Source organism: Myotis brandtii, unplaced genomic scaffold (genome assembly GCF_000412655.1).
Source record: "Myotis brandtii unplaced genomic scaffold, ASM41265v1 scaffold29, whole genome shotgun sequence".
Classification (NCBI taxonomy): domain Eukaryota; kingdom Metazoa; phylum Chordata; class Mammalia; order Chiroptera; family Vespertilionidae; genus Myotis; species Myotis brandtii.
In genome coordinates this window covers 156,463-183,647 of record NW_005361075.1, presented here as the reverse complement: position 1 = coordinate 183,647, position 27,185 = coordinate 156,463, and the positions used below count along the sequence as shown (strand labels likewise).

Sequence of the window (27,185 nt, the reverse complement as noted above, 5' to 3'; positions counted from 1 at the left end):
ACAGTCCCCTGCCCTCCCTTACCCCCCAGTGTCTTATGTCCATTAGTTATGCTTATATGCATGCATACAAGTCCTTTGGTTGATCTCTTACTCCCCTCCCTTCTGCCCCCCAACCCTCTCTGGTTATATTAAAAAAAAAAAGAACAAGTCAGAAACTAAGAATACAATATCTGAAAGGAAGAATACACTAGAAGATATCAATAGCAGGTTAGATGAGCAGAGGATAGAATCAGTGATTCGGAAGACCAGGTAACAGAAAACACCCAATCAGAACAGCAAAAAGAAAAAAGAATATAAAAATATGAGCATAAAAAACTTAAACAAGTCAAACCGGTTTGGCTCAGTGGATAGAGCGTTGGCCTGTGGACTCAAGGGTCCCAGGTTCGATTCCGGTCGGGGGCATGTGCCTTGGTTGCGGGCATGTCCCCACTGGGGGGCGTGCAGGAGGCAGCTGATTGATCTCTCTCATCGATGTTTCTAGCTCTCTATCCTTCTCCCTTCTTCTCTGTAGAAAATCAATAAAATATATTAAAAAAAAACTTAAACAAGCAAGCAAAAACAAACAAACAAACACAAAAGAGCATAGTGTAAGGGACCTCTGGGAAAACATCAAGCATAACAACATTCACATCATAAGGGTACCAGAAAGAGAAAAGCTAGAGCAAGGGATTGCAAACCTATTTGAAAAATATAATGACTGAAAACTTCCCTAATCTGGCAAAGGAAAAAGATACAAATGCAAGAAGCACACAGAGTCCTAAACAAGATGAACTTAAAGAGGCCCACACCAAGACACATCATAATTAAAATGCAAAAGGTTAAAGACAAAGAATTTTTTTAAAGATAGATTAAAAAAATTTTTTTTTATTGATTTCAGACAGGAAGGGAGAGGGAGAGAGAGATAGAAACATCAATGATATGAGAGAATTATTGATTGGCTGCCTCCTGGGGATTGAGCCTGACCAGAATCGAACCGGGACCTTTTAGTCCACAGGCCAATGCTCTATCCACTGAGCCAAATTGGCTAGGGCCAAAGAGAGAATTTTAAAGGCATCACAAGAAAGACAGTTAGTTACCTACAAGAGAGCACCCATAACATTTCCAACTGATTTCTCAACAGAAACTTCTCAGGCCAGAAGAGATTGGCACAAAATATTCAAAGTGATGGAAAAGCAAGTACCTACAACCAAGACTACTTTGCCCAGCAAGGCTATTAGTTAAAATTGAAGGAGAGATAAAGACCTTCTATGAAAGCAAGACCCATATATAATGCTGTTTATAAGAGACCCACTTCAGATAGAAAGACACACACAGCCCTGGCCAGTATTTCCCAGTGGTTATAGCACTGGCCTGTGCACTGAAGGGTTGCGAGTTTGATTTCCAGGCAAGGGCACGTACCTGGGTTTCAGGTTTGATCCTTAGCCCTGGTCGGGGTACATTGTGGGAGACAACCAATAGAAGTGTCTCTCTCACATTGATGTTTCTTTCTCTCTCCCTCTTCCCTCTCTCCCACTCTCTCTAAAAATCAATTTAAAAAAATCCTTGGATAAACAACAAGAACAAAAGACACACATACTGAAAATAAAGGAATGAAAAGATATATTTCATGCAAATGAAAATTTAAAAAAGCTGGGGTAGCAATACTTATATCAGACAGAATAGACTTTAAAACAAAGAATAATAAGAGATAAAGAAGAACATTTCATAATGATAAAGGGATCAATCCAATAAGATGATATAACCCTTGTAAACACTTATGTACCAGCATAGGAGCACCTAAATATATAAAGCAAATATTGATGAACATAAAGGGAGAGACTGACAATAATATAGTCATAGTAGGGAACTTAAACATCCCATTGACACCAATGGAGTGATCTTTCAGACAGAAAATAAACAAGGAAATAGCAGTCTTTTTTTTTTTTTTAAATGTATTTTATTGATATTTTACAGAGAGGAAGGGAGAAGGATAGAGAGTTAGAAACATCGATCAGCTGCCTCCTGCACACCTCCTACTGGGGATGTGCCTGCAACCAAGGTACATGCCCTTGACCGGAATCAAACCTGGGACCTTTCAGTCCGCAGGCCAACGCTCTATCCACTGAGCCAAACCGGTTAGGGCAGAAATAGCAGTCTTAAGTGAACATTAGACCAGATGGATTTAATTGATATTTTCAGAGCATTTCACCCAAAAGCAGAAGAATATACATTCTTTTCAAGTGCATAAGGAATATTTTCTAGGATAGATGACATGATAGGTCACAAAACAAGTCTCAATAAATTTAAGAAGATTGAAATCATATCAAGCATCTTCTCAACCACAACGGTATAAAACTAGAAATCAATTATAAAAAAAAATCACGAAAAAAAAAGCACATGGAAATACACACAAACACATGGAAGCTAAATAATATGTTACTAAACAATGAGTGGGTTTAACAATAAGATCAAGGAAGAAATAAAAGGTACCTTGAGACAAATGAAAATGAAAACACAACCCCAAATCTATGGGACACACGAAATCAGTCCTAAAAGAGAAATTCAAAGCAATATAAGTCTACTACTTCAAGAAACAAGAAAAATATCAAATAAACAATCTAAACTTACACCTAAAGGAACTAGAAAAAGAACAACAAACAAAGCCCAAAGTGAGTAGAAGGTAGGATATAATAAAGATCAGAGTGGAAACAAATGACATAGAGTCTAAAAAAACAATACAAATACAGCATAGGGAACATAGTCAATGGTATTGTGGTGACTGTGTATGGTGCTTGGGATAACAGAGGAAGCACTTTGTAGGGTATAGGATTGTCTGATCACTAAGCTGTACACCTGAAACTTGTACAAAATAGTACTGAATGTAAACTATAATTGAAAAATAAATAAATAAAAGTTAAAAAATAAAAAAGTAAAAAATATGAAAGATCAGTGATACCAAGAGCTGGTTCTTTGAAAAGACAAATAAGATTACTTTCAACAATAAAGATAAAATTAAAAAAAGAAAAGATAATCAAGATTGATAAACCTTTAACAAGATTCACCAAGGAAAAAAGAGTACATGAATAAATGAAATCAGAAATGAAAGAGAAATAACAACTGACACTGTTGTGGCAGAATGTACGGGAGAACGATCAGCCAGCACTCTGAGGGAGGAAAGTTTAACCTTTATTCCGCAGATCTGGTAGAAAAAGCACCGGATCCAAAGCCTGAACTGAATTTGTGAAGGAGGCTCTGGCCTCTATATCTCCTCCTGTGGCGGCCCCTGAGGGTCCCCCGCAGCTCTGCCCAAGTCAGTCTTGGTGGGGCCTTGGGGGCATGCTCCGAAGCTCCGCCCAAGTCAGCTGTGGTGGGGCCCAGGGCTCTGCAGCTCCACCCAAGTCAGACTGGGGAAGTAAGACTACAGTTTTAACCAGATACTGAACTAGGTTGCAAGGCCCCCCTTTTTCCTTTTCAATACCACAGAAATACAAAGGCTTGTAAGAAAATACTATGAACAATTATATGCCAACAAATTGGGCAATCTGGAAGAAATGGTTAAATTCCAAAAATATACAATCTTCCAAGACTAAATCAAGAAGAAACAGGAAATCTGAATGGACAGATTACTGCCAATGAAATCAAATCAGTACTCAAAAAACTCCCAACTAACAAACGTCCTGGACCAGATAGCTTCACAGGTGAATTTTACCAAACATTCAAAGAACAATTACCACCTATCATACAACTATTCTAAAAAAAATTCAAGAGGAGGAAGGCTGCCAAATTTGTTTATGAGGCCAGCATTATCTTGATTCTAAAACCAGACAAAAATATTACAAAAAAAGAAAATTATAGGCCAATATCTCTGATAAACATAAATGGAAAAACCCTTAAATATTAGCAAACCAAATTCAGCAATACATTAAAAAGATCATATACCATGATCAAGTGGGATTTATTCTTAGGATGCAGGTTGATCCAATATCTGCAAATCAATTAATGTGACACATCACATAAACAAAATGAAGAATAAAAATAATATTATATCAATAGAGGCAGAAAAAGCATTTGACAAAATCCAGCATTTTAATAAGAACTTTCAGCAAAGTAGGAATAGAGAGATCATACTTCAACATAATAAAGGCCATAGATGATAAACCCACAGCTAACATTGTATTCGACGGGGAAAAGCTAAAAGTATTTTCCTTAAGATCAGGAACAATCTTTTTTGCAATGGGTTTTCCACCAAAACACAGGTGTCATGAAAACCATTGCTAAATTTATAAAGAATTCATACAACTAAACATCAAAAAAACAAACAATCCAATTAAAAGATGGGCAGAGGACCTGAATAGACACTTCTCCAAAGAGGACACACAAATGGCCAACAGACATATGAAAAGATGCTCAATGTTACTAATCATCAGAGAAATGCAAATGAAAACCACAATGAGATATCAATTCACACCTATCAGAATGGCTATCATCAATTAATAAAAAAAACACGAGTGTTAGTGAGGATATGGGGAAAAAGGAACTCCTGTGTACTGTTGGTGGAAATGCAAATTGGTGCAGCCACTATGGAAAACAGTACGGAGGTTCCTCAAAAAATTAAAAATAGAACTACCTTATAATGCAGCAATTCCACTTTTAGGTATGTATCCGAAGAAACCCAGAACACTAATTTGAAAAGACATATGCACCCCTATGTTCACTGCAGTGTTATTTACAATAGCTAAGATAATGGAAGCAACCCAAGTGTCCATTAATAGACAATTGGATAAAGAAGAGGTGGTACATATATAAAATAGAATATTACTCTGCCATAAAAAGAATAAAATTTTACCATTTGTGACAATGTGGATGGACCTAGAGGATATTATGCTAAGTGAAATCAGTTAGACAGAGAAAGACAAATACCATATGATTTCACTTATATGTGGAATCTAAAGAACAAAATAAATGAAAAAACAACAACACAGAAACATATTCATAGATACAGAGAACAAAGTGATGTTGTCAGATTGGGGGGTGTTGGGTGGCTGGGGGGAAAAAGTGATGGGATTAAGAAGTTCAAATTGGTAGCTACAAAATAGTCACAGGGATGTAAAGTGCAGCATAAAAATATTGTCAGTAATATTGTAATAACTATGTATGGTGCTAGGTAGATCACTTGTAAATTATATATATCTGCCCACTATGCTGTACATCTGAAACTAATATAAAATCTGGCACATTGAAAGGAAATTAATTAGAAGGTGGTTGGTGGGGTGGGACTAGACTAGACGGGCTGGACATGCCCTGTTACCAACCTCCTGTGGTCACTCCCCAGCCAGTCGCACCTGGGGTGGTGCTTTGGTTTGAAGGGTGTCTGCAGAGTGAGTAGGGTCCCTCTGGCAGGTGGCATCCCTCAGCCTGGCCTGTCAGATGCACTAGTGTATTACTTGGATTTTGAAGCCAGCAGGGGTTAAGGCAGAGGGTGCAGGGCATCCATACGGGGCTGCTGATAACCGCAGAGATGTGCTTCTTGAACTGGCAGCTTCAGTGGCAGCTTCCTAACTGTAGAAGTAGCAGCTCCCTAAGCAGTCTTTGGGAGTTATTTTTGGAAATTCAGTCTAGGGTTTGTTTCTTCAAGCCTTCCCAACAGTTCTGTGATTCATTTAATGCCCTGTAACATTTCCCTTCCTGCTGAGACAAGCTCAAATGGATTCTGTTTTCTGCAACTGAACTCTGATTGATACAGGGGACAGGGTATGTATTTCTTTAAAAAAAAAAAAAGAATGTAGCCTGGCTGGTGTGGCTCAGTGGTTGAGTGCTGACCCATTCACCAAGAATTGCTGGTTTGATTCCTGGTCAGGGCACATGCCCGGGTTGTGGGTTTGATCCCCAGTAGGTGTTGTGCAGGAGGCAGCCAATTGATGTTTCTCTCTTATTGATGTTTCTATCTCTCTCTCTCTCCCTTCTCTAAAAATCATAGGTCAATGCTTAACTACTGAGTCACACCAGCTGGGCAATTTGTTTGTTAGGTATCAGTAGATAATATGCTGGGATACAGTACAGGTAGAAGGATGAGTTAGCTTGAAGAAGAAGTATACCCCTGTAATAAAGAAAAAGATGGGTGCTGTAAGAGTTAGATCTAGAAATGGAAAAAAGGAGGAGCTAAGTTTGATGACCAGTATTTTCTCTAGCGTGTAATAGGCAAAGCCATTGGCTGAAAGTGGTGGTGGGAAGTAGAGACTATAAAGTTGAGAACAATAAAAAGGGTGCAAGGGTAACCAGGCAAATCTGAATAAGCCAAATAGGAATGAGTGCCTGGGTTAAGAAATCATACATCTGCAGCAGAGTCAGTTGGCATATTTATGTGATTTCCTATCACTACGCACAATACTCTTAAAATAAACAGAGTAAGAGGTAGTGGGTTTCACTTGACTTTGGAATTTGTGAAGCAAGACAGTGGACAACAGTGGGGTCAAGGGAACCCTGGGTGATAATTTAGGCTACTAAAATGACTGACCATGGAGTCCAAGCTGGTAGACATGAAAATGAGTCTAGAAACTCTAGCCTGAAAGAATAAGAGGTTGAGTGCAAAATCAACATTTAGGGAAGCAGGATGGTTATAGAAGCCAAAAGCAGTAAATTAGAAACCAGAAGTCCCACGTCATGGTCACAGCTCACTACTGACAAGCTGTGATAAAATTTTCAGGGCTTGTTTCCCCCCTTACTCTAAAACACTAAGAACAGTGGCTTACCTATAGTAAACACTGTATAACAATTTTACTAGTAGCAATTACTCTCGACTGTTTTAAAATTATACAGTATTTGATACATACATAAGCAGCATAAGATAAACACTGAGAAATTCATCACCCAACTTAATAAACAGAATACTACTAATACACTGCATTTTTTTCCCTCATCCCATCCCCCCTACTTCTCCCCCAGAGATAACCACTATCTTGAATTTTGTGTTTATCATTCTCATTCCTTTATTAAAAGACTAGAGGCCTGGTGTACAAAATTCATGCATGGGTGGGGGGTGTCCCTCAGCCTGGCCTGCACCCTCTCCAATCCGGGACCCCTCGGGGGATGTCTGACTGCCTCTTGCAATCTGGCACCACTGGCTCCTAACCGCTTGCTTGTCTGCCTGCCTGCCTGCCTGATCATCCCTAACCCCTCTGCCTGCCTGCCTGATCGCCCCTAACTGCTCCCCTGATGGCCTGATTGCCCCTAACTGCCTCTGCCTCGTCCTGCACCCGGGACCCAGGATTCTCTCCTCTGGCTGGTCGCAGGCACCCAGGACCCGGGCAGGCTTCCCCTGGGGCCAGCCGCAGCCGCAGGGGACTGTGGGCAGGCAGCTTCGCCTGGGCTGCAGCTGCAGGTGCCTGGGACTGCAGGATAGGTGGCTTGTCCCCCTCCAGGGCCACAGCCTGGCTGGTCCCCATTCCTCTCTCACAAGCTCATTTGTGCCTGGCTGGTCCCCATTCCTCTCTCCCCAGTGTTGAGTGTCTGAGCCATTAAGGCGTGAGGATGTGATGACCATTTGCATATTAGCTCTTTATTATATAGGATGACATGTTGCACATTTTCTCAGGGCCTGTTTCTTCATATGTAAGATGAAGTTTTGGATTCGGTGTTCTCTAAGCTCCCTCCAGTTTTAAGAATATATGAGATATGATAGGTGGATGTCAGAGTTACATACCTAGTGGAACCATATCAATGCTTATTTTTCAAGGTTTTGTAAAGTTAAAACACTGATTCTTCCGTTGAAATCGCCAATTCAACAAAAGGATATCTCAGTGGAGCTTCTAAGCTCAAGATCAAGACTTCCCATCACTTTCAATTTGCACCTCTGCTGCAAAGTTCCACTCCAGAGAAAACCAACACAAAGACCTAAATAACCCCGTCCACTGAAAATCTGAACTCCAAGCCTGAGGAAATAAAACCCAATCAGACAAACCAGGAAAGCACACTTTATTTCAGTATTTTAATAACAATTAAGAGGCATGGTTGGATTCATACTCAGCTTTTCATATAAACTGGACTTATTTCCTTTCTTTATGTGTGTGTGTGTGTGTGTGTGTATAACAAAGTAAAATACTAAACTTATCTTCACATTTCCTCAAAGGTTCTTAACACTATTTTAGTTTCATATAAAACAGTCTTTAATTAAGATAAACACAAAAGCAAACCTTCTGACCATATGGTTGTTATTACGGTTACTGTTCGCCTAGGATGCTGTTCTTCCTATTTATATACAATCTTAGATTTTATATGTCTCACCAGTTACTAAGTTTATAAAACTGAGCTGCATCAGGCAGTAGAATGGCTATGTATAGGGCTAATCCCCTGTTCACACACAAGTGTGCATTCTTCAGACTGCTATAGCTGGAACAAAGTCGGCTGAGACTGTTGTTATAACAGGTTAATGTCTCTAGTGGCCTCTGAAAAGGCCATGACTGTAAAGTAGGATACGAAAATGTTCCAAAGCTTAACAGTACCAGGAAGATAGTGATCAAAGGAATGAGCCGTCACTACAGTATTTTTCTCCTGGAATTTAGGTAGTTTTCCTTATTCTACCCCTTGTATTGATACAAGAAATGTTTTCTCAGAGGTCTTTTCTTCGCAAGGCCAGTCCTGCTTTGATCATTTAAATTATAGTATACAAATCAACTTGATTTTTATGTCCTGCATCTTTAAAAAAGGTAATAAGTATAATGTTATCTCCTTGGTTTCTGCCTACTTTTGAGCTTAATGTGAATTGTGAAAAGTACAAGTAAAGGAGTCTAAGAATGCCAATATAGATACACACATTTTGTCTAAGAGACTAACACAAGCAGCTACTGTTCTCCCTCACCAATGAAAGGGTACTGCGATGCATTATTTGAAATTAAATCTGCATACTTTCCTTGTTTAGCTCAGGTACAACTACCAGGAGAGCTAAAGGTCCTTTATTACTTACATTTGTTTATTCCTGGTAATAACATTTGCAAATCACAATGGCACTTCTAGAACCCCTATAGAGAAAGGCAATTTTTCAAAAAGCAAATCCTCTCTTTGGGGTAGAATCTGGAAGTCCTACATAAGATCAAAATGTAGGACTCAGAGGCTCTGGACTAAGGTTTCAAAACACCTCTGTATTTAACCATAACACCTGACTGTAACTGAAATTAAGGTAGAGTATTCAATTCTTTATCTTCCACTATTCACATTCCAAAGGGAGGGTATCATCCCCAAAAGAGAGTCTCAAAGATTAGTAAACGTCTCCTCCCAATATCTGACAGAAGTAGTAAATAGTCACTTTTGTTCTAGTTTTTGAGAATCTCTAAAAATCTCCAGGAAATAAAGTCCAGACTAGTGAATCCTAGGCCCAATAAGAATCCCAGGCAGTCTCTGAAAGCTCCTGGATCAGACAAATTGGTTGCTTTAATCATTAGTTTACCAAAGAAACAACAGGATTGTCTATTTTTGAGCTAATAACACAGGCAGCCAGTGATTCTCCCATGTGAGTGTTATACTCCAAAGGGTCAGATGTATTGTGATTAAATTCTAGTAGTCATGAGCAAAGAGCTGTTTTCCTAAAATAACAAAATCAGTGTTTTCATTTGCTTTTCATAAATGTTAGATGTTAGCCTATCACCTCTTTAAATATTAAATAAAAACACAAAGTAACTACTTTCTGTTTAATTCTTTGCAATGAGACTCATGTCCCTGCTTGTTTCTCCTAAACTAGGTGGGAGTTCTGGGTTACAAGTATAGAAGATGATAGTTTTGTTCTGTCATCACCTGAACAGATGAAATCAAAAGGGTTTTGCATTTTCCAGTAATAAGACTATTTTTAAATTAAGTGTTTGTGAGGTATTGATTGGTACACAAACATAAGTGACCAGGATTGGGGCATAAAGGGTGTTTTCCCCCCTCCTCAGTATATTCACTACCCTCTCAGGAGAAAGGGCCTAGTTATTCACTTAAGATCATGCAGCTAAGCAAACTACTACTGTACTGGGGCTTATCTTGAACCTGTTTTTAGAGTTTGGAACTAAAGAAACAGACAGCTCTGCTTCATCAGGGAAGAATTTTGAGTAAAACTGGTGGGAGAAGGCCTGCTTCCCCTTATCTGTTACTCTGCTAGAGAGATCCCTTTTGGGATTGTCAGTATGCTTCATCCAAGTCCCTATCTATACCAGATCACAAACCCCTCCCATGCCAGACAGTTTTAAAACCAAACCAAGTCAAACTTGAAAACAACCACACAAAAACAATCCAAACAATCTCTGGGGAGACTTTGAAGTCTCCTTGTAAGGGCCAACAAGATGCTAAGCTATCCAGAGCTTTGGATGTTTCAAAATCTAACTTATTACACATACATCCCAGGTAGTCAGCAGGGCCCTCACACATTTCAACTTTGAAACTTAAATTTCACACACAGGTGGAAAGCCTCTCTCTCTTCTCCACATGTACACTTGTTCCTCCCCTCCATTCCAATCTTCACTCCTATATAATCTATATCTAGTCTGACAACTAGTACAACGTCTAGCTGTAATGTAGGAGAGATAAATACAAGAAACCTCCCCTAGGTTGGAAATATTTAGACAGACGATGTCCTCAAGTTTCTAACAAGAATGGGGCATTTTGCCCTATAAATGCTATCAGTATCTGGTGACCCTGGATAAACAGATGCACTGATCAAATGGGTCCATTCATACTAATGGGAAAAAGAATTTGGTCCATATATGTCAGAGAACACAAATACTCAGTTACTTTTTCCAACCCAAGTTTCTTGCCTGCATTTGATGGCTTCTTTAAGATTCTTTAAATAATTATGTTTCATTAATGTGGAATGGGATGTGCTTTCTGATCTTGGGGCTCAGGGACTTGACCAAACTATCAAGCTATCTACATCAATGGTTTATTTGAAATAGTTTTAAAACTATGCGGAGTCTTTCTTGCATCAAATGAGGACTCAAAAGGGGGGAGAGAAAAAAAGGCATCTGTCAGTTTGAAAGTCACAGACAGTTTATCTTTCTATAATTAGATTAGGAGAAAAATGAAGAACCCACTGATAGCAGGAAGAAGCAAGAGTCTTCTAGGTTCAGTCATCTGTAAGGAAATGAGAAAAAAATTTTTTTAGTTCCTTTCAGTGACAAAGGCAACAACTGCATATGACAATGGGCCACACAACTACAACACAATTAAAATCTCTTGGTCGCTGGAGGAATCTGCTGTTTATGGCAGAGCACCAAGTACCTTCTGACCCTGAGCTCTTTAGTACCACTAAGCACAGAGAAACTTGTTAATTGACTTAAAAGCAATCTATGCAGAGATCAATGTACACTCCTGTGTCAACAGTTTTTTGACTCAGGAGAAAATCAGAATTGACTATCTTGGCAATTGACTCCTGCAGACAATTCTGGATTAATTCTAATTAACTTATATTGATCTTTTTTCTTTTTATTCACTCTACTACTATTTAATTTACCAATTATTCTGAGCTATTACAATGTACATTAGGTGAACAAAAATTAGTATTACTTGCTTTTGAGGCACCTATCTATTAAAAAATGGAGTGGTTGATAAACACACAAATGGGATAAAGCATACTGACTACAAGGTAAACAAATCCTTTTCACTTCTGTGCATTCAAAAAAATTTTTCCACCCATAATTAATTCCTTAAGGGAATAAGTCATGTCTTCTATTTCTTTTGTATCCTTCCAAAGAAGCTAGAGAATTCTGCAACAACAGGCATTCAAAAAATGATAAGAAGGTCTGTGGCTGTTTAAAGAGTCTGAACTAACATAGGATAATTTTTTTTTTCCTGATTCCTCAGGGGTTACACAGAAAAATAAATTTAGTTCCAAATGAGAGGTGTGTCTTTTCTTAAGTGATAGAACAGAAGTTTCTCCTAGGCTTTTGCCTTAAGAGTAGCCATTTTTTACTAGGTAACTATCCATACTAGAGCACCAAGTATTTTGTACAGTGTGTAAGAGGATTTAAAGTTCATGATTTATCCAGATCTGTGTGCACTTTCCTGGGGCACCCTAGTGCTATTGTGTCTCTTTTCCTTCAGGGGCCAGATGTAATTTTATGCCTTCCTGATATATTTAACAATTTAATGTCAGAACCTATCAAGAAAAATGGCTGATACTGGAAGCAACTGATAGTTATAGTCCATAGCTAAGGAGTGTTTACTTTTAGAATCTCCTTTCTACTTCTCACCAGAAGAAACATCAGCTTTCATATAAAATGAGCCCTAACTCACAGAAGATCCATCTGATTCACTGTCCAGAGGAAGTGAATGAACTCAAAGGCAAGAGGCCACTCACTCATTCATTCACTAAATATTCACTGAGGACTTACTAGCTCAAGACAGTGGGGGATATAATCCCATCCCTAGCCTTTTTTAACATTCCTTTTGCCAGGGGCAAATGCAGCCAGGACAGCATTTGAAGCACCAAACTTGGTTCTGCTATGGGTATAGTAACCTCGAGGAAAGGCTTCATCTGTGGAAAGTAAACTTTTTGCTCTCTTCATATAGATTTTTTGAAGTTCTGTTAAATCAAATATTCAGATAAGATCAACAGTGCAAGACTCTTAGAAACCCGAAACTTTTACGTGCTCATTAAAAAGAGTCTGAATATTTTGATGTGTTAAACTGTACTGCACAGGGAAAGAACTGCAGAGCAGTGAAGCACAGCTGTCTGATTAATCTCAGCCCATTAAAGGGGTATGAGAGATCTAGAATGCAATGCTGATAAAAAAAGAAAAAGAAAAAGAAAAAGGCAATGTGTAGTAACTCTAGGGAAAGCAACTTGGCATGTTAACCGAATTCTAATTTAATCAGTAAATGCCTATTCATTAGCGTGTAAAGCCATAACAGAAGCTATATACTTAAAAAACATAGGCACACACAAAGCTTTAATTTGGTACCATAATCTGAAAGAAAATTGGACCCAAATTGCTTTATGTCCAGTTAAATCTTGCTACCATCTGAGAAGATAGTGAAATAAAACTGAAACACTTACTTGATGAGATATTCAGTTACTGTGCATTTCCATCTACAGAGTAGAAATATTTCAAAATAAATACACCATGTCAATTGAAATTCACTCCATCCTCTACTCTTAACTAAACACAAACAATTTATTCTGAAGTATATTGAATCACAATATAAAAGTAGAAGAATGCATTCATTCATTCATTCATTTATTTTTAAATTCTCACCCAAGGACATGTGCTTTTATTGATTATAGAGGGAGAGGAAGGAAGAGGGGGATGGGAGAGAAGAGGAGAGGGAGGAGAGGGAGAAGGAGTGGGAGAGGGAGAGGGAGAGGGAGGGAGAGAGACATCAGTTGGTTGCCTCCCATATGCGCCTGGACTGGGGATTGGACCTATAACCTGGATATGTGCCCTGACCGGAAATCGAACCCGAGACCCTTTGGTGCACGGGACGACACTCCAACCAACTGAGCCACACCGGTCAGGGCTAAAAGTAGAATAATTTAAAATTAGTGATTGCATTCTACTCAAGTGCATGAAAAAAGAAGATAGTTCTTTACCTATCAAGCCTTCTGACATATGATTTGGTGATCTCATTTTTTGGGCAAGTATCCAAAGGGAAGTTTTTTTTAAAGGAAATCCTCTAGCCACCTGAAAATTAACTCAAACTGTGGCAAAGACCGAAACCAAGGGAATCTGAATTGGGAGGCAACATTAGAAAAATCAAGTTTATATTAAATATGACGGTTATCTTGGGTGTTCCATATGTGGGAATTTCTTTACCAGGGTGGTATGATACAAATTTAGTATGTTTGCTCAGCATGGCCTCTGATGTCTAGGAAAGACATTTAAATACTATTTTTATGCTGATTCTTATGACTCATAACTTTCATGTTTTCTCTACACATTTCCTTTTAGGTCCCTGAAATCCAATTTCTAATCCCAATTCCCTATTGATCTTATGTCTTGAAAGTCAAGGATGACTTCCTCCTAACCAAAATCAATAGTCTTTTTTGTTGTTGTTAATCCTCACCTGAGAATATTTTTTCCATTGATTTTTTTAGAGAGAGTAGAAGGGAGGAAGTGAGGGGGAGGAGGTGTGGAGGAGAGAGAGAGAGAAAAAAAAACACCTCACATCGATGTGAGACATCATCTGGTTACCTTCTGCATGCACTCCAATCACGGCCAGGGATTGAACCTGCAACCCAGGTACATGACCTTGACCAGGAAATGAACTTGCAACCCTTTGGTGCTCGGACTGACACTCTAACCACTGACACACTGGTCAGGGCAATAGTCTTCTAAAAAATATGTTCTTACTTATTTTATTTTTTAAAATGTTTTTATTGATTTTAGAGAGAGAGAGAGAGAGAAAGGGAGAGGGAGAGATAGAAAGACTGATGAGAGAGAAACATCAATATTGATCAGCTGCTTCTTGCATGCCCCCTGCTGGGGACTGAGCCTACAACCTGGGCATGGGTCCTGACCAGGAATTGGTGCATGGGTTGACACTCAACCACTGTGCCACAGTAGCCAGGCAGGGCAATAGTCTTTTTATTGCTCCCCAAATTTACTCATGGTATTTGATGTCAGTGGTCACCCTATCTTGAAAATATTCTTTTGGTTTCTGTGATCTTGCACTTTCCCGATACTAACCAGAACCAGGACTAGGGTGAACTGAGTGAAGCCCTTAGGGCAGTGGTTCTCAACCTTCTGGCCCTTTAAATACAGTTCCTCATGTTGTGACCCAACCATAAAATTATTTTCATTGCTACTTCATAACTGTAATGTTGCTACTGTTATGAATCGTAATGTAAATATCTGATATGCAGGATGGTCTTAGGCGACCCCTGTGAAAGGGTTGTTCGACCGCCAAAGGGGTCGCGACCCACAGGTTGAGAACCGCTGCCTTAGGGTGTAAAATTTAAGAGCTGCTCATTCTCAGGGTTGTGAGAGTGCAAGGTATTCAGACTAAACATGTCTTTGAATATAAAGACTAACTACATTTATTAGCACAAAGAAAATAATAAAAGCATTCTGTCTCATTACACTTACTGTTTTTCCATGGCAGAACATACGGCAGAGACTTGGGAACGCGCATGCCTGAAGCCAGGTTACTCTTATGTTCCATAACTATGTTGCTTGCAGGGCTGCAAAAAGAAAGATAAATCTGACTATGCCAGCATTCTTCAGGCAGGCACACACAAGACAATCAAAATGTGTTTTTTGTAATTTGGGGTAAAACAAAACAGACTACATTATGAAATGTAAACACATTTCCATCAAAACATTCTCGCAATTAGAATGATTACCATTTCTCTGGAAAGCTCACTGTTCTGTACAGGCATTAAGATGGGTCTAAGTATTTTCATTTCTTAGAAATTTATATAAACAGTAATGCCATCTACTGTTCAGTTGTATGACAAACACATCAATTCACTCAATAAACATGAGATAAAATAAAATGCCAAGACAATCAAACTAAAGGCAACAAATCTCAAAGAACTGAGGCAAAATTAAAATTGTACTAGTGAAATTCATTTTTAAGTTTTTCTATCTTAGTGCACACACAAAATAAGGTACAGTTACAATACTAGCTGACCTCAGGAGCTAAGAAATAAAAATGGATAAGTATTCAATTGGGGGAAAAATGAAGTCTAACATCTCAGTCCTTTATTTTCTAATCCAGAAATATTCTCATTTGGATTTGAAATGTGATCTTCTAAGGTTTAAAGATAAAATAATAATGAGAAATCTTACAGACTTCAAAATTGTATGCAAAATCAGTGGGAAGAAGAGATGCATTTTGGATTCCCTACTCTTAAACAAACAAACAACTCTTAAGATTATTTTTTCCTTAAACACTAGTTACCAAGAGTAAAAATGATCCACGTAGTATAGCTGGGGAATTTTTTTAAAGCATTAAAATAATATGAACCTAGTGAAAAACTCAACTAAGACATAAGAATATCTGGCACCACTGTCTCCTTTGCTAGACTCTAAGCTAGTATTTTTGTGTTCACACAGTGATTTACACAAAGCATGTGACCTTTTTATGAATCAAGGAAGAAATAAGAAAAATAATCCACCAAAACAATATCTAGACTAAGTTACTACCAAGTAACGTCATCAAGGAAAGATCAATTCATGCTTTGGTGGCGTTTTGGTAACAAAGCCCTCTGATTTTGGGAGACAGTGCTGGGAATGAGACAATTTCATTTACCTGTTCTTGCCACAGTAGTTGGCTGTGCTCCAGACAAATGGGGTGCTGGTTTGTTCCCACAAATCTGCCAAAGGAAGCAAAACATAGTTTGTGGTATAAGACACCAGTTTATGTTAGTTGAATTTGTAAGATGGGAAATAATACACCTAAGTTTAGAGAAGGAAGTAAAAATTGATCAAGTACCCTGCCTAAGTGACACAGTAGCAGGAATTTAATTGAAGAATATAAACACAAACGACATAAATAATAATAAACGTGCCTAGAAACAGCTAAACACAGATGGCATAGCACAATTTATGGAAAAAAACAGATGTAAAGAAGTGCTTTTTCCAATCAAGAAGGAGAGGCTGTTCCACGTGTCTGCACAGCCATACAAATGTGCTCATTTTGGGGCCCAATAAAAATAACAAAGCATTCTACAAAACATGGCATGTCCATAAAACAGGAAAATCTTCCTTCTGTCTAAAGCAAATGCCTTGAGATTTAGATATTGTGCAGAAAAAGATGCAGAAGCAATTACCTTTATCCCAGTCTTCATCACAAGGAGGGCACTGCCATGTGCTCTCAACCAGAGTCTCTTGTCCAAGGTTCCTGGTTTGGTTGACTGTAAGACAACAGAGATTCTGACATGAGAACGGGACATTGCTAAGTTATGTTTAAAGGGGTTAGAGGCTAAAGAAGTTGCAGGGTAGCCCAATGGGTCTTTGTTTCTCAAAGATAAACAGAGTGGTCTTATCCCCTTGCTGACAGAGGACATGAAAGAAATAGCAGAAACAAAGATATTTATCATATCTGTGGCAAGAAAAGGATTTTTTTAGTTAGATGAATTATTGGTAAAGTGAATCAGGTTGTTTAGAAGAGAAAGCATTCTGACAAACACAACCTGACAACCTTTTCCTGCTGAAAGTGTTCTTCAATATGGAAAGCCAAAAATCAAGGTGACAATGTAGCATAACACAAATTTAAAGGGGCTAACCTCTAGTACCAAAACATTTCAGCTAGTCAGTCTTACCAATGTCTTGCTCTATACAACTTTTGTCATCACAGCTTGAAATATGATGACTGATTTCGGTCCGAGGAACCTGATGGCGAGCATTGAAGGGACAAGTAGCCAATTTGTTTGCGACATCAGGATGATTCTGTGGAACAAAAATTAAGGGGTCTATCAATTCTCCGAACCTCTTAAAAGTCCAAGGGGCATGGCTCAGCTTTATCTATAAATGGCTCCCCTAAAATCTCTCAATAAACTTGTAGCTTAGCTATGATAGGTAAATTCATAGTAGAAAACTAAGAGGAATCTTTTTTATCATTCATACAAACCATATAATATCTCAAAATCATCAAAACATAAGCCTCTTTGTTATGACTATAGAGACTGACAACACAGATTTTGGGGTTAAAGCGGTTTATGTGGAGGTAAAGAGCAAATTTAGAATTGGGTATTTGAACCACATCTTCTCTCCCTGTTCTTCAGAGTCATGAGATTCAAGTGGCACAGCATGTAATGGTAGAGCTCTTTGGATGTCTTTGAAAGCTGATATTGAGGATACACAGTAATGCTAAAACACATTCCCAGTCTGCACTGCAGTAGTGGCCCTGTTATTGCAATACAATAGGGCTGGAAAATAATTGTTAGAAGGGAGCTGCAGAAGAAGCAAACCAGTGATTTTTCAGATTAACTTGGGAACACTTATTTAAAGTAATGATGCCTGAAATGAGGCTCTGAACAATTTGACCTTTATTTCAGTTATTTCACTAAGGAAAAGCCCAAATGATCTACTCTGCTGACCAAGTTTCTTATTAAAACAAAACAAAGTATTTAATGTTACTCAAATCTTATGGTAATATACCAGCAATTAAGAAATTTACTTAATAGGAGAAGAAAAACATATCATACAATACTAAAAAAAAAAGTAAAAATAATGTGAAATGGGGAGAAGGCTGGGAAAAAAAATAGAGGGTGGAGAAAATTGTGAGGGCATTTGTCTCCATGATTTTTGTAAGGGATATCAGGTATTCCAATGCAAAGGTTTTGTGGCCAAAGATTAGGTGCATTAGAAGAGGACGTTGTGGTGGTATATTCAGATCCATACTGTCCATGTTCAACTTTAAGGGATCTTTGCTCAAAAGATTAAAAAGAGCTGGAGAAATAAAAATAGGCATTATAATCATCTCCAGGACTACAAGAGAAACAGTCATGAAAGGATGTTAATACATATATAAATCGTATGCAGTTTGGATTAAGTACCAAAACTGTTTCCCAAGCATCAGTCCTGGCAGAACTTTGGCCTCTGTATCTGACATCAGCATTCTAACAATCTTTTCAAAGTGCCTCAGTTACTATACCAGCTTTAAAGTAGTTTACATCAGCTAAGTCTACAAAAGAATGACCAGAGAAGAAACACTAATAAGTTGTTTTTTATTTTCCCCCTCAAAGATGCTGTCGAAATTTGGAAAAAAAGTTAATTTTAGAAATAAGTTTTTCTTGGGCTAACCTCTAACTGTTCAACTTCTCTAAAATTTATAACCAAAAATATCGAAAATCAATGTATTATTGACTCAATCCTTATCAGGACAATCCTTATCAGCATTAATTTCACAAGGCAGAAGGGATTTTCTCATTGCTAGCAAAAAGTAGTGTTTCCTCTTTTTACAAAGGGAGAAAAGACTCCAGAGAAGCTGTTTATCACTATGGGTGCTTATCACTAGTTTGGGGGGGAGGGGGGACACAAAATAGAAAAAAACTGATGTACCCAAGAAGTAAACAAACTCCTTTCTATAAATGTTGGTATTTAATACAAAGGTAGATTCCCAAAACAATTCTGGAAATTCAATTTAACACGTTAAAATTATCTGATATTTACAGAATTTGTTTTTTTAAAAACAACTCAGAGGGTATCACACGGCAAATTATGAAAATAATACCCTACCTTTCTGCACTTGATAAGATGATAAGGAAACCTGCAGGCTCTGATCTGGTGGTTTTTATCATAGGGACATTGTAATAGCTTTTCAGGGTCCAGGGAATCGACTGAGAGAGAGAGAGAGAAATAGGATAAGTATAAAGCTTAATAGGTCTTTGGAAAACTACAGGATTACAGGCACAATGTATTGTCTTTCTTTTAAAGCATTTTATTTATTTTAAAAATATTTTTATTGATTTCAGAGAGGAAGGGAAAGGGAGATAGAAACAGCAATGATGAGAGAGAATCATTGATTGGCTGCCTCCTGCACGACCCCTACTGGGGATGGAGCCAGTAACCCATTCATGTGCCCTTGACCGGAATCAAACCTGGGACCTTTCAGACCACACGCTGAACCGGCTAGGGCAGGCGCAATGTATTTTCTCATTTTTTTTTTTAAAAGCACAATGTATTTCCCAACAGAATCTGGAACAATAGAATAAGACAATCTGAAAACAACTTGAAATTTAAATAAAAGTGTAATTAAACATTTGAAAATGAACATTTAACTCTGATAAGATAAAATTGTGTTAAGTCCAGCAAAACCAGTGATCAAGGGATAAGGTCTTAGCTCATATTTGGTTGTATTTAAATATTGCTGTTTTCACCCAGCTGGCATGGCTCAGTGGTTGAGCATCAACCTATGAACCAGGAGGTCATTGTTCGATTCCTGGTCAGGACACATGCCCAGGTTGTGGGCTCAATCCCCAGTGTAGGGCATGCAGAAGGCAGCCAATCAATGATTCTCTCTCACTGATGTTTCAATTTCTCTTTCCCTCTGAAATAAATAAAAATATAAAAAAGAAAAAAAATATTGTTTTCATTGTTGGTCATCCTTACTATTAAACAAAAAGTTACATGACATGACATTCTCTTTTTCCTTTTCTAAAAGTGCTAATTCAGGGTCATTTATAGTCTAGCTAGCCAACCAGAGCCTCCCAACTAGTATGCTGAAGGTTGGAATGGATGGGGTGCCAATATTTCAATGTAGGTGTCCACACACATGAGTTCCATACCTTAACAGTCCCAGGGCAAGTTGAGGATAGTTACTCCTGCTCAAAAGCATCCCTGTCTATTTGCTAGTATGCCATGACATGAAAAAAGCACTGCTCTATATCAGTGATATGTCCTATGAAAGATTGAGAAATATTCATTGATAGATGACTTCTTTTTCACCTGTCTGCTTTAATTCATTACTACTATAAGTAGTTCCTGATCTTGGTTACTCAAGTTACCTCTCAAACGAAACCAATACCTTTATTAGATAAGTAGTTTTACCTTTTGTATTCTAATACATGAAAAAAATCAGAATTTAGTGATTATCGAATTTGCCATATTAAAAAAACAGAATAATCTGCAAACACAGAGCCTCCTGAAGTTAAGACACCTGCAGACATATGAAGCTGCTATGTGAAAGAAAGCCCCTAACTTATATCATGCTAGTTAAACCTACCCTTAGAAGGCTATACTTTCAGGGATTATTTCCATAGTTTGGAATTGTGGAAATTTCTCTGAACATATCTCTCAGAGAAGTTCCTCTGAACATGTAACTACCCTTAGGCTTTACAAGATGCCCAGGCTGAGCCCCAAATTTTAATAGCCTGGTTAAGGAAGGGAAATTAAATGGTTAAGCACATTCTCAGTATATTATGAGGATGAGAAGCAACCTAATAAAATGCTTTTGCCCCCACTAAAGGCAATGATAAAAGTGAAATAAGATAAACAATTCACATTTGATAAAAGGCTTATAAACCAGGAGACTGCTATGAAAATCAGAAGCTAGTGGGGAATTGAAACAGACAGTTTCACTGAAGAGTGGTAAACATGGAATAAATTGCGAACCATGACCATGATGTAAATGAGCCAGAGAGGTGACATGAAGGACAGAATGAATAGGAAGGAAAAATCTTAGAGGACAGGCAGGCTTATTATGCCAACCAGGCGTATCCTGACCAGCAATCTTTTCCTCTGAAGCTTCAGGACACCCAGGGAGAGTTCACAGATGAAATTCATATTAAATCCTTTCATTTAGTCCATTCCATCACTAGCAAATGTTAAGCCATGTCTGCAGCTGACAGAACTGGACATACCTTATGATTCATACACACTTTACTGCCCACACAGTGGCATACGTCAGACTTGATAATGATAGTTTTCTACCATAAATGCTTTACTTTTTGGTCTCTAGTAATTTAGGTTAGCTCTAACCTGTTTTTTTAGATTTAAAATTTTATATTCTTTTTAATTAAAAAATTTTAAATGGCTATAAAATATATACAACATAAAATTTGCCATCTTAACCATTTTTAAATGTACAGTTCAATAGAGTTAAGTATATTCATGTTGTTGTGCAACCAATCTCCAGAATTTTTTTTAACCTTGCAAGATTGAAACTCTATATCCATTAAACAACTCCCCATTCCCTCTTCCACCCAACCATGGCAAACACTCTTCTTTCTGTTTCTGAGTTTGACTAGTCTAGATACTTCATCATAGTATTTGTCTTTTTGTGACAGACTTATTTCACTTAGTATAATGTCCAAGTTTCCTCCATATTGTGGTGTGTGATGGGATTTCCTATACCCATTTTTGCTATTTGCTTAAAAAATTAAAAAAAATTAATCCTCACCAGAGAATATGTTTATTTATTTTAGAGAGAAAGAAAGGGGAAGAGAGGGAGAGAGGGAGGATGAGAGAGGCAGCGAGAGACAGAGAAACATCCATTGGCTGTCTCCCACAGGAACCCCCAACCTAGGTATGTGTCCTGACCTGGAATTGAATCTGTAACCTTTTGGTGTATGGAACAACACTCTAATCAACTGAGCTACCCGGCTAGGGCTGCCTTATTTTTTTTAAATTAACATATCTTTGTGCTCCTTCTTTGTGAGTCCATATAAGGAATATTTCATTACTGGTGGCCTCCCGTGCACACACCCCAACTAGGGGAGAGGCTAGGAGTGAACCCGAAACCGAGGTACATGCTCTTGACTGGGAATCGAACCCATAACGCTTAAGTCTGAGGGCTGACACTCTAACCACTGAGTAAAACTGACCAGGGCTCATAGATTCTTAATAATTTCCCTTACAGATGGACATTTAGGTTGTTTCCAGTTTTTACTTTTATTTATTTTTAAAAAATATATATTTATTGATTTTTTACAGAGAGTAAGTTTAAATATATTTTATTGATTTTTTACAGAGAGGAAGGGAGAGGGATAGAGAGTTAGAAACATTGATGAGAGAGAAACATCGATCAGCTGCCTCCTGCACACCCCCTACTGGGGATGTGCCCGCAACCAAGGTACATGACCTTGACCGAAATCGAACCCAGGACCCTTCAGTCTGCAGGCCGACACTCTATCCACTGAGCCAAACCGGTCAGGGACAGTTTTTACTTTTATATACAAGTAGTCATGTAATGGAATTTGTGCACGGGGGTGGAGGTGGCGGGGGGGGGGGGGGTCCCTCAGCCCGGCCTGCACCCTCTCCAATCCAGGACCCCTCGGGGGATGTCCGACTGCTGGTTTAGACCCGATCATGCACCGGCAATCAGACATCCCTCTTGCAATCTGGCTCCTAACCGCTCACCTGCCTGCTTGCCTGATTGCCCCTAACCACCTCTGCCTGCTGGCCTGATGCCCCTAACTGCTCCCCTGCCAGCCTGATCGCCCCCTAACTGCCTCAGCCCCCACCACCATGGCTTTGTCTGGAAGGATGTCCGGAAGATGTCAGGTCTAATTAGCATATTTCCCTTTTATTAGTATAGATGCTGTGACTAACAATCTAGTATATACTTCTTTGTGCATTGTATGAGTATTTGTGTTTGGCCGATACCTAAGAGTGCAATATTGATGTATATGCCTGGGCAAATAAATTATTCTAGGTTTTGTTTTCTCAGTGCAAAATTTGAATGTTAAATAAAGTCATTTTCAGGTCTCTTTTGGTTCTACACTTGTGTGATTCTAGTGCTGGCTCCCTTTTGATTTCCTTGGCCATCTAAGAATCCTAGGTCACTTGAGAAATAAGAATATTCCCTAGGATTTCTTTAATCCTAAAAACTCAATCTATATCAACATTATGTATACCATATTACTCCTCAAAATAGAAAGAAAACAGGTGTCCCAGTTGCAGCCTTTTCAAAGTTTTCTCATACCTCTTTAACTATTTAAATTTTAAATATCTTATTTCAAATTTGGGCACTTCTCTACATTACTATCACACAGACCGTTTCTCTTCAACAGTTTAGGAGAAATATGAATCTTTGCCACACATTAGAAGTCCTGTCAGACATAAAATTGTATGCAAGTTAACTTATTTTCTAAAAGCAATAAGAAGTACATACTGTAAGTTTCTTCCATGTTGGAAATGAAGGAGCCGAATCCAAGTGCTGGGGAGGGGGGGAAAAAGCAGTGGTTCAGTGAATCAGAAATGAAATGTACGTAAAGGTGGCCCTAAGAGGTAGTGTCAAACTGGGATTGAAGCTACCCAAGTTCATTATGAGAAACCTTTAGTGCCCTCCTCCCTCACATATTTTTCCCCCTTTAAAGCATTCTTTGTTACTTTAAAGCATTTCAATATCATGGCTTAATTCACACTCTTAGAATAAATTATAGGGCTCCCAAATAGTTAAGAAAAACCACATCTGACTACTAACTTAAAATGTATTCAGGGGATGTCAGTCTACGTTAAGTGCCATTACAGTAGCCAATCACTGTTTACCATCTGTTAGGGTTTGATGCTATTTAACATTAGAGTGGGCAAATCAAGACCACAAGAATACTGTTGTTTTAAAAAAATACAGGATGGAAAGGCTGCCAGTCTTGCTCCCCTCTGACACTTGGGAATGCTGGAAGCCTGTCAGACAGTCTATACACTCAATGCCTCCCATCGACGTTCTCCCTTACTGTTTCTATGACTTTCCTTAAACGTGATCAGGAAGTGCCACAGGTTTTCCACTGATGCTTTGCCTCCCCTCGGTCCCCCCATTTCCTATGCTAAAACGAGCAGACGTGGTTATTTAATCTCTCCGGTTAACAGTCATTCCCTCTATGCTTTGAGGTAAAACTTCTGAATGTTAGGACTAAAGAACTTCCCATTTTATGGATAACAGACCCATAAAAGAACAGGTCTGCAACGGGAATGTGGGAGGTGAAAAGACAAGAATTGGTTTTGTAGTTTGAATTCTCTTCTCCTAGAGATCCCTCCTACTGAGCACTGTGATTAAATACACTTATCATTATGGGGGGAAACAACCTAAATTTATATAAAACCACCCTGTAAGAACCTTCTGCAAACTGGCTTGATTTACAGTTACTGCCTCTGGAGTCAGCTCTCCTTTGGCCTCTCCTACAATTCCACACCCCTTCCCCCCCATTCTATGACATAAGCAGCCTTGGAATCCACGAAAAGAAATACCAGTGACCAGCTGGAACCCTAGTTTAGTAATTGGCCGCAGAGCCCATCTGTTAATTACAACCATTAGTGAAACTGTCGTAAAAACACTTGTTATGTCTGGATTAAGAAATTCTGACCTTTCTTTCGACATGTTTTACTTGTACACGGTCACTCTATACTTTTAAAATCAAAATAAAAGAGGTTTGGAAGGAAGAGCCAAGCATTATCTTCCTGGATTTTAAGGCATTTAAAGGAATGACCGGCACGGGATTCAACAACCTGTAGAACGCCATCCTATCCTTTGGGGGCAAAAAGACTAATTAGGGCAGGTCAAGGGCACTGGAATCCGTGGCTCCTCGTCAGCCTTGTCCATTCAGGTGTCGTCCCCAGCAAACTGTTAACGGGACCTTCTATCTTTTCCCAGGTACGAGCCGCGCTGAAACGGGCCAATGACACCACGTAGTTCCAGTTTGGGGGTGAATGTAGCCGGAGGTAACCGGTTACACTAACAGAGCTGGGGCTCGGTAACATCGTTTTTCTTTCTTTAAAAAGAACATTCGGAGTAGATTTAAGCAACGGGACTGAACAGGGGAAGCGGGGAAGGCGGATAACTTGTTTGTAGACAAAGGACCTCGGGAGGCCCTCGAGGGGACGAAGCGGGAACGGCCTGCAGTCGAACAGCTGCGCGGAGGCCCACCAGGCGAGGCCTGGGGGTGAAGGGGGGACAACAGTTGGCGAGGGCCCCCCCGCCGAAGGTGCGTTGTTTGGGGGCCCGGAGCCAGGGCCGCGACGTCGCCCCTACCTGAGTCAAGACGCGCTCTCCACACAGTCGCCTCCACCCCGTGCCCTAGCAACGCTCCCTTCCGGCGCCTGACGTTAGGGGTGGGGCCCACTTCCGGTGACGTAGGTCTCCGCTCTGGCTGGGGCTGCGGGTGCAGCCATTGTGTTCCTTGGTGCGCCCTCCTCTGGCCCTTCCTTCCCTGTCTGCAGATCAGCCCCTCCCTTCAGGTCCGTCCTGTTGGGCCCGGGAGGATGGCGGCCTTGCGTGGGTGGGACGCGCTCCTTCCCCGGCTTTGCGGTGCCATCTTAGGGAAGAGAACGAGGGCTTAGAAATGGGCCTTCCAGGAAGGAATGGGGCCCGTTAGAAGTGGGGTGCTGGTTGGAAAGAAGCCCTGTTTATGGACATTGTCCAGATATAAAGGTAATTGAGATTTTGAGGGGCGAAATGAGGAACATTGTCAAGGCGATAAGCAGGCAGACCAGCCAAAAAACCCCAGTCACCAAGGACAGGAATCTAATTGGTTTTGTTTGGCACAAGTTGCAGAACCTCAAAAGTCAGTAATAGTACCCGAGAATGCTTGGTAGGACGATGCCCTAGTCCAGTGGTTCTCAACCTTCTGGCCCTTTAAATACAGTTCCTCATGTTGTGACCCAACCATAAAATTATTTTCGTTGTCAGGAGATGTTTGGTGGATAAGTGAATAAATAAATAAATGAATGCTATCATTCAGGCACAACGTACAGGTGTCACTGTGGTCTCCTCTGATTACACATTGTAAATAAAGCCTTGGTCATTCAGTTTTTTTCAGGTGTCTCTCTGTGTACACATACTTTTTTTAAGAGCAACCAGAAGGGTCCATTAAGGAGGCAGGGAGGAGCGATGGGGAGGGTTTTCAGGCTGAGAGATGAAGATGATAATCGCTTCATAATCTCCCCCATTGATAGTCGCAGAATCAAAGTCTTTCCAAATTTTCAGGGACCAGAACAGTTTCCAACATCCCACCCAATCAATCAATGCCAAGTTAATGCTCTTTTCAAGATTCTTGCAGTGTTTGGCTTATAGTGACTCAGACATTTTTAACTAAGGAAATAAAAGAGGCAACTGCATTCACTGGGGGACACAGCTTCATGGTCTACATCTCAGGTTAGAAGTGGGGAGGCTCCCTGGAACTGTACAGTTCAAATTACAGCCACATTGAGTCACCCTTTCTTTTTTTTTTTTTGAGATAAACTAAGTTGCACTTGGTTTATGGAGGAAGAGTCTTTTAAATAGGAACACTAAACACTCAAGGCTGCTTTTTATTTTGTTTTTGCTTTGTTTAGGACATTATAGAACTCCCGAGGCATTATATTTTTTTCCTATTAGAAAATGGTTTGCTGTAATTTGTTTGGCCCCAAATTCTGGTACTCGGCTGAAATGTTAGGAAAACAGAGAATTGGCTTTCTCCTATAGTCTATTAGACACTTAATGAAACCCAGATGATTAGGAGACCTCTTTCTGCTTCCCAGAGGAGTGCTTGAGACTGTGGAAGAAATAGAAGTAAAGGAATGGGGTGACCAATTTCAAGATGATGCTTTAAAAGCAGGGCTTAGGCCAGCACAATAGCTCTTAGGACTTTCAAACTGACACTGAAAAGCATGAGAATAATTATTTACAGTATGTTTTCAGATAAAAAGTAATTGCACCCTGCTTTTGCATCTAGGCAAAGGAACAGAATAATGGGTATAGAAGCGGTTATTGGATTATTGAACATATTAAAGAAATAATTCCTGCTTTAAAAAAAAGGTCCAACCCTGTAAATAACGAGGCCCTTAAATTTCCAGGCAACATTTGAAAAACACACCAAAAAG

At 39.3% G+C, this 27,185-nt stretch overlaps 1 protein-coding gene across 1 annotated transcript; it reads right to left on the bottom strand.

Annotated features, from left to right (window-relative positions):
* Positions 1–10,876: 10,876 nt before the first annotated feature.
* Positions 10,877–25,385, bottom strand: GTSF1 (gametocyte specific factor 1). The gene is made up of 9 exons (XM_005869114.2): positions 25,357–25,385; positions 23,503–23,547; positions 19,128–19,228; positions 17,210–17,336; positions 16,718–16,801; positions 16,198–16,261; positions 15,030–15,124; positions 13,001–13,033; positions 10,877–11,076 (listed from the first exon to the last, which is right to left on the bottom strand). The coding sequence occupies exons 2-8, from the start codon at positions 23,516–23,518 to the stop codon at positions 13,017–13,019; spliced, it is 504 nt and encodes a 167-aa protein (XP_005869176.1). The 5' UTR covers positions 23,519–23,547; positions 25,357–25,385; the 3' UTR covers positions 10,877–11,076; positions 13,001–13,016.
* Positions 25,386–27,185: the final 1,800 nt, after the last annotated feature.